The sequence below is a fragment of the Spea bombifrons genome, chromosome 3 (assembly GCF_027358695.1).
Source record: "Spea bombifrons isolate aSpeBom1 chromosome 3, aSpeBom1.2.pri, whole genome shotgun sequence".
Lineage (NCBI taxonomy): Eukaryota > Metazoa > Chordata > Amphibia > Anura > Pelobatidae > Spea > Spea bombifrons.
The window spans coordinates 120,661,797-120,674,895 of NC_071089.1; the positions used below are offsets into that span (position 1 = coordinate 120,661,797).

General features: G+C 40.6%; 2 protein-coding genes across 2 annotated transcripts; both read left to right on the forward strand.

The window, feature by feature from the left end:
- The first annotated feature begins 301 nt into the window (after positions 1–301).
- On the forward strand, positions 302–1,222 carry LOC128484200 (olfactory receptor 2B2-like). Its single transcript, XM_053460519.1, has one exon. It carries the CDS (start codon positions 302–304, stop codon positions 1,220–1,222), a length of 921 nt encoding a protein of 306 aa, XP_053316494.1.
- Positions 1,223–9,918: 8,696 nt separating this feature from the next.
- On the forward strand, positions 9,919–10,839 carry LOC128484201 (olfactory receptor 5V1-like). Its single transcript, XM_053460520.1, has one exon. It carries the CDS (start codon positions 9,919–9,921, stop codon positions 10,837–10,839), a length of 921 nt encoding a protein of 306 aa, XP_053316495.1.
- Positions 10,840–13,099: the final 2,260 nt, after the last annotated feature.

The following is a 13,099-nucleotide window of genomic DNA, read 5'->3' on the forward strand; positions in this document are numbered from 1 at the left end:
CCGGGGAAGAGATTGTGTGTGGAGGTTCACCCTTTTGCTCAAGTGCTCCGGTAGGCCTGGTTAACAAGCTGAAGGATCTAAATTTTAAGCCCCCTTTAAAAAAAATAATGCCAATTATTGTCCTGAACAGAAGAGCAATTACAGGCCCGCTCAGCAATCCATATTATGTACGGTTAGATCTTTTATTAAAGCCGTTTGTAAGATAGTTTTGTATTATCTGTGCCCAGTGTTTTAATTGCTGAATAATTAAAGTGTCTGCTTTGTTATTACAGAGTTGAGGTTCCATATACAAATTATAAAAATGGAGATCGAGAACCAAACTGTGGTAAAAGAATTTATTTTAATTGGACTTTCTCAGGACCGGAGGACTCAAATCCTTCTTTTTGTTTTGTTTTTGTTCATGTACTTACTGACCATTTTTGGGAATTTTACCTTAATATGCGCAGTTATAGCCAACCCTCGTATACACACGCCTATGTACTATTTTCTCTGCCAGTTATCCTTTCTGGATTTATTCTATTCAACAAGCGTTGTCCCCAGACTGTTACTAGATCTGATTTCTACAATAAGAGGAAGAATATCATACATTGGGTGCATCGCACAAATGAATACATGTCTATTCCTGGGACAAACAGAATGTATCCTGCTGGCGGTGATGGCGTACGATCGTTTCGTAGCGATCTGCTTCCCCTTGCGTTATATGGTTATTATGAGCTGGAGGATATGTAAGAATATGTCCGTCATTGTATGGCTGGGGAACTTTGCTTGTTCTATCCTTTCTACAGTTTCTAGCCTACGTCCGTTTTGTAAAGGAAACCAAATTGATCATTTTGGTTGTGAAGTTATAGCTTTAATGAAACTGTTTTGTGGAGACACTTCAGTTGATGAAGCCAAAATCATTTTTGCAAGTTTCTTCACACTTTTAGTCCCTTTTGCTTTTATTTTGGCTTCTTACACGTGTATTATAGCGTCCATATTGAAAATCCATTCTGTGGATGGAAGGACTAAGGCATTTTCTACATGTGGTTCCCACCTGTCTGTAGTATTAATGTTTTATGGGACCAGTATGTCTCTGTACCTGGGGCCAACAAAACATATTTCAAAAAAACACAAGTACATATCAGTCTTTTACGGTGTTGTGACTCCCATGTTAAACCCTTTGATTTATAGTTTGAGAAATCATGAGGTTAAAGATGCTGTTTGGAAAGTATTTAAAATTTAGCTGCTGATTTGCTTTCTTGTAACATGCTTTGTAGGAGAACCACCTGCCTGTGTCATCGGACTACTCCAACAGATCACTAAATCATGAAGAGTTAAGTTGCTAAGCCCAGACTTTCACATAGAAGCACTTCGCAAGGCTTAGGCTAGGTTTCCACTTGGGTTTTTGTCCTGCGTTTTTTTCTTGATGAAAAACGCCAGGAAAAACGCCAAGAAAAAAAACTGGAGTTTTTTCTGGCGTTTTAGCCTTTCTGTGGAAATTGCTTTTTTTGACCTTAGGCAGTTTTTCCAGCCTTTACAAGTTAGAAGTTTCACCCAGCTAAAAGGGATTAGGATAAATGGCAAGTATCTGCCCCCTCCTGATGTCATTTACTTGGTAGACCCTTTTGTCTCTTTTCTGTGGTTTGTAAGGCATGCTTTATTCCGAATGTCTGCTCCTCTGGGAAGATTGGCCCCAAATGATGGTGCAAATTGTTTGCTGTTGCTTTTGGCACGCAGGATCCAGTTGATGCGTCGGGTATGTTTGTTTGTAATGGCATGTTTGTTCCAAATGGTGTAAAATTCAATATGAACCAGTCCAGGACTTTGTTTTGTGTGAAACTGTTTGTTTTCAGCCTGTTTCTCGTAGGACACACAGATACTGGGTCCATCCTCTGCATTGTAACTGTGGAAAAAACGCCATAAAAACGCCAAGGCAATAAACCCACATGGCTTTTTCATGGCGTTTTTTCTCTCCCATAGACTTCTATTGGAGAAAAACGCCAAGATTTCTTGCAAAAAACGCCAGAGTGTCAACATGCTGCGATTCTGAAAAACTGCCACAGAGCCCAAAAAAGCAGAAAAACGCCAAAGAGGACTGAAAAAACGCCAAACAGAAAAAGGCCAAGTGGAAATGGCATTTTGCGATTTCCTATTGAAGAACAGCTAACATCTGGCTGCATGCGTTTTTTCACTAAAAAACGCCAGGTGGCGCTATTGGCGTTTTTATGGGCGTTTTTAGCAAAAAAAAAACCAAATGGAAATCTAGCCTTAGGCTAGGTTTCCACTTGGGTTTTTGTCCGGCGTTTTTTTCTTGATGAAAAACGCCAGGAAAACTGCCAAGAAAACTGCCACTGCATTTACCTGCGTTTTGGCGTTTTTTCTGCAGTTTTTTCTGGCGTTTTAGCCTTTCTGTGGAAATTGCTTTTTTTGACCTTAGGCAGTTTTTCCAACCTTTACAAGTTAGAAGTTTCACCCAGCTAAAAGGGATTAGGATAAATGGCAAGTATCTGCCCTCTCCTGATGTCATTTACTTGGTAGACCCTTTTGTCTCTTTTCTGTGGTTTGTAAGGCATGCTTTATTTCGAATGTCTGCTCCTCTGGGAAGATTGGCCCCAAATGATGGTGCAAATTGTTTGCTGTTGCTTTTGGCACGCAGGATCCGGTCGCGTATGTTTGTTTGTAATGGCATGTTTGTTCCAAATGGTGTAAAATTCAATATGAACCAGTCCAGGACTTTGTTTTGTGTGAAACTGTTTGTTTTCAGCCTATTTTTCGTAGGACACACAGATACTGGGTCCATCCTCTGCATTGTAACTGTGGAAAAAACGCCATAAAAAACGCCAAGGCAATAAACCCACATGGCTTTTTCATGGCGTTTTTTCTCTCCCATAGACTTCTATTGGAGAAAAAAAGCCAAGATTTCTTGCAAAAAACGCCAGAGTGTCAACATGCTGCAGTTTTGAAAAACTGCCACAGAGCCCAAAAAAGCAGAAAAACGCCAAAGAGGACTGAAAAAACGCCAAACAGAAAAACGCCAAGTGGAAATGGCATTTTGCGATTTCCTATTGAATTACAGCTAACATCTGGCTGCATGCGTTTTTCACAAAAAAACGCCAGGTGGCGCTATTGGCGTTTTTATAGGCGTTTTTAGCTAAAAAAACCCATGTGGAAACCTAGCCTTAGGGAGGCTTGGAGGTTGGGATGGGGGATATTCAACAAGACAATGTTACTTTTTAAATCATTTATATAAATAAAATTGTTCAAAGGAAATCATGCTTATATGAAGCCTTTTTGGAACCTCTTTGAAAGTATAGATCATTTACAAATGTCAAAAACGGTATCTTCAGTTAATCTGAATAATAATGTTTTCTATAAGTTTATGGTATGGTTTATATTTTTATTATAATTTCTTTAGACATATTTGGTAGATTTGTGCTTTTTGTTTCGTATGAATTTCACAAATGTCCAAAAATGTCGCTCTACCTTCTCTGCCAACCACTACTCTGTCACCACAGCTCCACTTATTGTTCTGTGCTTCTTCTCTTTTATCTTTGAGTTCTCTGTATCTTCAGTCTTCTTTCTTCTCTGGTGATCAGCTTCTTCCAGTGATTCTGTATTTGGTTGTGAATAATAAATGTATTAATCTTTTGGTTCTGACCTTGGCTTGTTTGGCGTTCCTGTCTGTCTCCTGAGTTTGACCTGGCTAGTTATTTGGTAATTCTGTCCTCTCCTATCCCTGACCTCGGCTTTGTGTACTGACTACGCCAACTGTGCGCTTCGTGTTCCAGATTCATTCAGCCTTGTGTCCCTGCCTGCCATATTTCCCTGGTGGTCACTATCAAGTTCCTGCACTGGTGGTCTTTTAGCCGTGACATATTATCACAGACCTAACCATGGATACCGCAGACTTGGTACGTGCTTCAGGTGCTGACATTGCATGCTTCTCATCTTCAGTCTCTGAAACAAAAGGTGGACACTATTACGGAGTTACTCAGATCATTAACCACCTCGGGTCCAACACCTATGTCGCCCACCTCTGCGTCAGCTCCTGCAGTTCCTGTTTTTCTGAAACAGACAGGCAGCCAGGCAGGAAACTTCCTAAGATGTCTGTACCAGAAAAGTATGCAGAAGACCCTCGTGAACGTAGGGAATTTTTGAACCAATGCCAACTGCATTTCAGAATGCAACCAGCGACTTTTTCCTCTCATACTAAGCAAGTAGCAATCATTATCAACCTGCTTCGTGGAGAAGCCCTTGCCTGGGCCTCTCCCCTTTTAGGGCTGTGTTTGAGTATATGATATGATATCGTACTCTTGCCTACAAGACTGATTGGAACAAAATAAATATCGCCCCTGTTGTCTGACGACCTCACACCTTACCCACAGCAGTAGAATCTTCTACTCTGGCTCCCGAACCCATGGAGATTGGCCCTCTTTTTCATTTATCTGATGCAGAAAAAAGACATACTATGGGACTTTGTTTGTATTGTGGGCAGAAGGACCACATGGCTCTAAATTATCCTAGGAAGTCGGGAAACGCTCAAGCTTAGTGGACAGCAGAGCCATTCCACTGAACTATGCTAATGCCTCTACGTCTCTGTCTGACACCCAATTTCCAGTACCCATTATGCTGCAGTGGAAAGGTCACCAAGTGACCACATAAGTTTTCTGTTGACTCCGGTGCCACAGGGAATTTTATTCAACAGACCTGGGCTCTTCTCCAGGGAATTCTGCTGGCTTCCAAATCCCACGACAGCTCTGTGGCAGCAGTGGATGGGACACCTCTCAGTTCTGGCATTCTATAGTATGCGGCACAAAGTCTTCGTCTGTTGGTGGATCTCTTTTTTGGTGAGCAAATTCATTTAGATATCCTCTCCATTTAGATGACCATGCTGGTCTTCTAACCAAGACGAGAGTGCTCCGGGAGGCCAAGGTAACGTAGTTGATCATTGGGAGAAAATAATCACCAGATTATAAAATAATCACTCCTGTGATGATGCAGGAGCAGTTTGAACTCGGATCTCCTACATATATACAATTGTTTTTACTTTCTGCATCCGAGTTGGTTTTACTGAATTTGTGTTATGAATCTGCATATGTGGTGCTCTTCTTCCCTGCCTTCTGCTCGAGAAAGGGAAAGACCCCTCTCCTCCTCTCAGCCGCCGCTACAGCAAATACTGCGTAGAAGAGAGAGACTTTCCTCCTCTAATTCAGGACTACCACGGCAGCAGCCTCCACAAAGAAGTAAAACACCCTCCTCCACCTCTCAGCCTCCTCCACTGGAACAGCCACACAGGAAAGGAAGACCTTCCCTGCAACAGTCAGGCCCTGCAGCTGAAGATTCTGTGTACGTTCTAGTGGTCAACTCTGGAACTACAGGGCTTTATAATGGGAGATTATGCCACACACAAGATGGCCGCAGATCCTGACACCGGAAGTGATGTTTGGCTAGTTTTTGTGCCAAATTAAATTCCATGCCCCTTCCTTCTGGCTCCTATTTAAACCTCCCAGTTTTTTGCCCTCTGGTGGCCGCCTTTGCTTGTATTACTGTCCTCAGTGCGTGTTATCCTCGGAAGTCCTTTTCGTGTTTGACCTCAGCTTGTTTCCTCGTCTACCGTATTACTAGTCTTCTGATCTCGGCTTGTTATCCGTTGATCCTGTCTCCTGGTATCCTGACCTTGGCTTGTTTGACGTTACTGCTACCCCTGGGTTCTACCTGACTCCAGTGTCTCCAACCTTGCTGTGCATAACAATTTGCAAGCAGGGCTTTTGTCCATCTCATGTGAATTAGGTGTTGTAAACTTTTTCAGTCAACTCACAAGCACTTGCATATGAATTTTCCCTGTCTGACTTTTATTCACATGAATCCAAGGACATGCCGGCAGGGAAAATCTCGGCTCCTGTGGCCACAGGCTGAAGGCTGTGTGATTTTGATATTTTTAGCAATCTGCCGGACAAGAATAAGTGTTACTAATGCAAGTTCTTCCAATCGGGGGAGAACATGTTCACTGAAGCTCCGTCATTTTGCGGAAGTTCACTACAGATGATCTTTTCGCAGATAATGACACAACACTTATACAAGTTGATTATGAAAACATATAGAAGCTTCTTCGCAATTGAAAAACCTCTTAATAAAGGTGTTAAAATACAAATACCCTTAAATATATACAAGAGAAAATCATGCTTAGAAGATTACGCTTGTATAAAATTCCAATTTATGGCACAGATGATAAAGAAAGCCCTAGGAAATTGCACTTTTAAATTAATGGGCATAGCAGTCACCAAACGTATGAAGATGTTGGAAGATCTTGACAAATCTCAGACATGCATAATGCAACTGGACACCACAAGGAAGCAAACTTTACATTTCTTTAGATGAGCACACACAAATATCCCCTAACCAAAACCAGAAATGGGATTATCATGATTTAAACAAATTTACTAATCTAAGGAACCCCTCACTATTCCTTCCCCAGTCATTCAAGTTAAGCCATATTGAAGCATTTGAGACCTTTGGTAATTTGTAGGAGAAATGAGGACAGCAATAAGAAAAAAACCTGCTCTTAGAAAAACTTAATTACCGTATTTGCTCGAATATAAGACGACCCTGATTATAAGACGACCCCCCAAAATCAAAATATTAATTTAGGAAAAAAACAAAAAGCCTGAATATAAGACTACCCTATAGAAAAAGTTTTACTAGTAAATATTAATTCATGTAAACTAATTTTCATATTTAATAAAAGCTATGATTGAGAAAAATATATTTTTTATTTCCTTTTATTTGCCAACCTGCCCCCCCAGTTATGCACATCTGCCCCCAGGCTTGCCACTCTGCCCCCAGAAATGCCTTATACCCCCCTATTTGCCACTCTGCCCCATGATGTGCCTTTTAACCCTCTATATGCCACTCTGCCTCCAGAAATGTCTTATACCCTCCTATATGCCACTGTGCCCCATGATATGCCTTTTAACCCCCTATATGCCCCTCTGCCCCATGATATGCCTTATACCTCTATATGCCACTCTGGCATATAGGGGTTAAAAGGCATATCATGGGGCTGAGTGGCATATAGGGGGTTAAAATGCATTTCTGGAGATATATATATATATATACTGCTAACAGCAATCACACTCCTATCAAGCCAAGGTAGCCAGTACATGCTGGAACCTGGGGATGATAGTAGTGTGATTACAGCCTCCCTATGCCATGCTACCACCACCCACCTTACACATCCATGCTATCACACACACACACTCATTCACAAACATTTAAATACTCAATCATTCCATTAATCACACAACCCCCCACCCCTCCACCCACCTTACCTGAACTGCAGATCTCCCACTCGCAGACTTCTACAGGGGCACGGCTGTGCGAGCAACTTCTCTGGCCCCGCCCCCAGAGGAAGGTGGGGGAGGTAGATTATGTGAGGAGCTATGTGCTAGCTTCCTGTTCTCCTGCTGCTAATAGCAGAGACGCTGCTCGCGATCAAAGCCCGGTAAGCAGCACGGCCCCAGCAGAATGAGGTCTGATTAGAAGACGACCTCGATTATAAGACGAGGGGTATTTTTCAGAGCATTTGCTCTGGAAAAAACCTCGTCTTATAATCGAGCAAATACGGTATCATGAAACTAGATGTCACAAGAAACACCGCCATTTTGGTAGAAGTTCCCTCTGGGTTATGTATGAGGAGATGTGGATGAAGCTAGAAGATTCAAGATAGCAGATGGAAGAGAAAGGAATAGATAAATGATAGAAGATGCAGAAAAGGAAGTGGTCAGCAGAGAAAGTAGGGAAACATTTAGATAGTATGAGAGAGGAAGAAAATTCTGAGCTTTTTGCTTTGTTTTCCGCCTATTCATAGAGGGTCTGGCCTTGTTTTCGTGGCTTTATACAAATCACCAAATTTATCATAATTCGGTAAATTTGCAATACACAAGAATCTGAATGCACATGGTATAGTTAATGGCTAAAAGAAGACATTTATTTTCATCAAAATGTCCTTCAAAAGTTTGAAAGTTATTTTAAAACCGAAGACCGAAGCCTCTCCGCGGGGCTGATTCTAGAGTTAATCTCAGAGGTCATCTCATCAAACAAGAAGCTCTTATAAGGGGCTGATCTTTACCAGAAAACCTCGCAAGAGCCTGAAGCGAAGGATGAATTCAAGGGTCACAGTCATTATAATTTATATCACTTTTATTATTTGCAATTATTCTATTTTATATTTTTTCATAGTCGGCTCAACAAAACAGATGCGGTATGTAAATCCTAATTCTTACAAACATCCCATATTCATTGAAATATTGTATTGAAGCCTCCAAGGTCAGGTAAGATGCATGATGTAGATAAAGGGAGCCGCAAAATATCCAGGCTCAGAAATTTCCCTGGTAAATCTATCGGTGTTAAAGTCCCACGTCCCTCGACTGTAGATTCCACTCTACCTGTTTTTTTTTTAAGAGATAATTCATTCCTTAATTGCCTTTACAAAATCTAATTATGCACAAGGCTGTTCAGTACATTTGGGAGTTTCTGAGTCTTAAACATTGCATTAACCTTAAAATACCTAAAAAAATATAATTTACTACAATTAATTATATACATGCTGTGTAATTTGGTTAAAAATAAGCATAGTATTTCTGTGCTTGCCGGCTAGTGAGCTTTTGACATGACGTGCTTCAAGCTTCATTACTCAACCCATCTGCACAGGTACTTTTTTTTAAAAGAAATTCAATCTACAATCTGCACCCAATCTATAGTATTTTTTTTTTTTTTACCGTAATCAATTCTCGGTTTATTGCACATTTTTGAAAAACAACACAGGGCCAGGGAGGCCTCAAAATTCAGGTTCGCCACCTCCTTAATAACCTCAACCACAGAATCCCAGAAGGGTCATATAACGGAGCAGGACCACCAAATGTGTATCTCTCTCCCAGATGAACGTCTTGCCCAAAACGATGAACGTCTCGCCCAAGACTTTTTAAGATCAAAACCATTGACTGAATCCTCTGTTCTGTATGTAATGATAACATCGAAAAGAAAAAATGTCGGTGCGCTAAGCTAGTCACAGGCTCAAATAATACAAATGTATAATATGAGGCCTACCAAACAGGTGTAAGCATGCTGCAAGAAACAGTGTATTGGCTGTAGGCCTCGTATTATACATTTGTATTATTTGAGCCTGTGACTAGCTTAGCGCACCGACATTTTTTTCTTTTCCCTGTTTGCACATATTTGAGGTTGTTGGCTCCTCATCAGTCTGGTTGCAGCTTGCTGTCCAGGGGTTAATAGGGAGGAGGTGTAATTGCACCTCCCCCAACACATTAATAAGGTTTTGGTAGCCGTATAAACTGCTTTGTGTGCCCACTATGTAGGAGGTGAGAGTCGGTTCTCACCCTATTGAGAGTGCGCCTTGACGTGGCGGGTGAGCTTAATTATTGCTTTGGCCAATTCATATAACCAAAACCTCTCATTTATATTATGTTTATAGATTTGTTGCCAACTTTATTAGGGTAAGAAGCGCAGACAGTTTTTGTTTCTTGTAATGATAACATCACCAGGTTAGCCCCCTCATGTATTTCCCCAGGTCACAAATGAGATCAAAATTATTTTGTCATGGCCACTATTTACCATAAAATAGATTGGTACCCAGACCATGTGCCATGCGGGTTTCACATAGTTTCTTAAACTGATAGGTCAAATTCTTTAGCCCTTTTTAATGGTGCCAACCTTTGTCCTGGACAGAAGAAGAACAATTATAGGCCTCATTAGCAATCCGTGTTGCCACAGGGTTGATCTTTTATTACTGTCATTTACCAGGCAGTTTTGTGTAATCTGTAAAAAAATGTATCTCAATGAATTCTAGAAATAAAATTGTTGAATATTAAAGCGTCCTGCTTTCTTGTTACAGAGTTGAGCCTCCCTTTCTAATTTATGAAAATGGAGAACGAGAACCAAACTGTCATAAAAGAATTTATACTAACCGGACTTTCTCAGGACCGGAGGACTCAAATTCTGCTTTTTGTCTTATTTTTGTTCATGTATTTACTGACCATTTTGGGGAATATTTTGTTAATATGCGCAGTTATAGCCAACTCTCGTATGCACACGCCTATGTACTATTTTCTCTGCCAGTTATCCTTTCTAGATTTATTCTATTCAACAAGCACTGTCCCCAAACTGTTACTTGACCTGATTTCTACAATGGGAGGAAGAATATCATACATTGGGTGCATCGCACAAATGAATACATGTCTATTCCTAGGAGAAACGGAATGTATCCTGCTGGCGGTGATGGCGTACGATCGTTACGTAGCGATCTGCTTCCCCTTGCGTTATACGGTCATTATGAGCTGGAGGATATGTAAAAATATCTCAGTCATTGTATGGCTGGGGAGCTTTGCTTGTTCTATCCTTCCTACAGTGTCAAGCCTACGTCCTATCTGCAAAGGAAACCAAATTGATCATTTTGTTTGTGAAATTATAGCTTTAATGAAACTGGTTTGTGGAGACACTTCAGTTGATGAAGCCAAAATCATTTTTGCAAGTTTCTTCACACTTTTAGTCCCTTTTGCTTTTATTGTAGCTTCTTACATGTGTATCATAGCGTCCATATTGAAAATCCATTCTGTGGATGGAAGGACTAAGGCATTCTCTACATGTGGTTCCCACCTGACTGTAGTATTAATGTTTTATGGGACCAGTATGTCTCTGTACCTGGGGCCAACAAAGCATATTTCAAAAAAACACAAGTACGTCACAGTCTTCTACGGTGTTGTGACTCCCATGTTAAATCCTTTGATTTATAGTCTGAGAAATCATGAGGTTAAAGTCGCAGTTTGGAAAGTATTTAATATTTAGCTGCTCACTTGCTTTCGTGTCACGTACTTTGTGGGAGAACCACCTGCCTGTGCCATCGGACTACTCCAACAGATCACTAATCATGAAGAGTCAAGTTGCTTAGCCTAGACTTTCATATAGAAACACTTTGCAGGGCTTAGGGAGGCTTGGAGGTTGGGATGGGGGATATTCAATAATTAAGAAAAGGGAACAATATTACTTTTTCCTCTCACTCCCTCTCAGTGTCTCCCTACACTCACTTTTTGTCACCATCTGTCACGCTCTCTCTCTCACACTTTCTCAATGTTGCCCTATCTTCTTCTCCTTCATCTTTGTGTCTTCTGCCTCTTCAGTCTTCTCTTGTCTTTATTTTCTGGTGATTCTCTGCATTACTCGAGCCTCCTGGAGCACTTCAGGAATTGTCATCTTAAATAAGGAAGATTACTTTAAAGATATCTCCATCTGCAAGAAATTCCAGAAGAATCCCCTACCAACCATACAAAAGAAATTCCAAAGATAGAGGGAGAGAAAAAGACATCCTAACGCTTCATAAATATAGCTTCCTTAATGAAAAACACAAGTGGAACTCAAATTCTGTATTGGTAACCTGTAACCTGGAGTCATTCTATACCAACATCAAACATGACTTATGTCTGAGATCTAGATTTTCGTAATTCAGCATCCTCCATCAAGACCAATTCCAATGCATTTTAGATGATATTGAATTTATTCTTAACAACTATTTTTGGTTTGATTAAAATTTGTTTGTACCAATAAAGGGAACAGCCATGGGAACGTATTTATGTCAAGCTAGGAAGAAATATATATCTAGGCAGAACATACAGTAGTGTGAAAAAGAAAGTTTTGAATTATATGGTTTTATATATCAAGACATAATAACAATCATCTGTTCCTTATCAGGTCTAAAAGTTAAGTAAGTACAACCTCAATGGAACAACAAAAACAAAACTTGCGGCGCTTGCGCTGATGTTCTCTCCTCTATCCTCCGATTGGGGTAGAGGACGTGACTGAAAGCGTCGTCATTTTGCCCTAATTTGAACTCAGGGCAATGTAGAGCGGCCATTGACGTCCTCTACCCAATCTTTCAATTGTACGAACTGCCAAATTTACCAAATTCAGTGAATTTGCCATTCGTATGAATCTGAGTGCACAAATGTAGAGCATATAGGAAAAATTAAAATATTAAAAGCAAAAAAAAAACCCTAGAAAATCACAAGGAACCCAAATTCCTATTTTCCTCCCAGTATGTAAAGTACCCAAAAATTGGAGATGGTTCAATAACATAAAAGAACTGGGATTGAAAGAAATGTTTTTGAAGACTGAAAACATTAACCCCCCTGGGCTTCAATGAAGAATTCTGATCGTCTCACAATTACCATCCTCCTCTTTCTCAGATACACATTCTTTCCCTTCCTTCCCTTTTTCTCTTTTTATTGCATGTCTGTTGTTTATTATTGCCTCACTATTGTCCATTTGTAAACCCCTTTTATACCCACGACTCGCTGCCACTACATCTTCCTCTGCCGTTGTTGTAACCTCCACAACAAATTATCAAATACAAATATCTCATTATAATACATTCATAATTGTCACAGAAATCTCTGTATAAATCAACTGAGATCATTACATAACCTTTATTTATATAGCACCAACACAACAAAGTCAGTAAAATAACAACAACACATAACAACAAACTGGTATAAAAGGAGAAGAGGGTCCGGCTCCCAGGAGCTTAAAATCTAGTCGGTGGTTGAGGGGGAAGTGAAACAGAAGGAGAGGACGGCTTGGATGGGGATGAGTTGATTTCAAAAGTTGCATATGACGGAGAAAATCTGATGGAATGGGAATTCCAGAGAAGGGCTGCAGCACTGGCAAAATCCTGAATACGGGAGTGGGAAGAGGTAACGATGGTAAAAGAGAGACGCCGTTCTTGAGAGGAAGCAAGAGCGCGGTTAAGGGGGGATAGGAGGATAGAGATGTAGTGGAGAGTAGAGAAAGATTAATCTAACTGCAGTGTTGAGGGTGGATTAAGATGGAAGGTGGGTGAAAATGGGGGAGGGGAGACCAGTTGGTATGGGGTTGCAATAATCTAGACGGGATATCACAAAGAAGTGGATTCATGTTTTGGTTGTTTCTTGAAGAAGATAGGAAGAGGAACAGCACAGCATAGGAGACAGGGACAGGGAAGCGGTCCACAGAGCAGGTAAGAGATATTGAGAGAGAGCATGAGAGATAGAGTGAAAGTGTGAGAGAACATGAA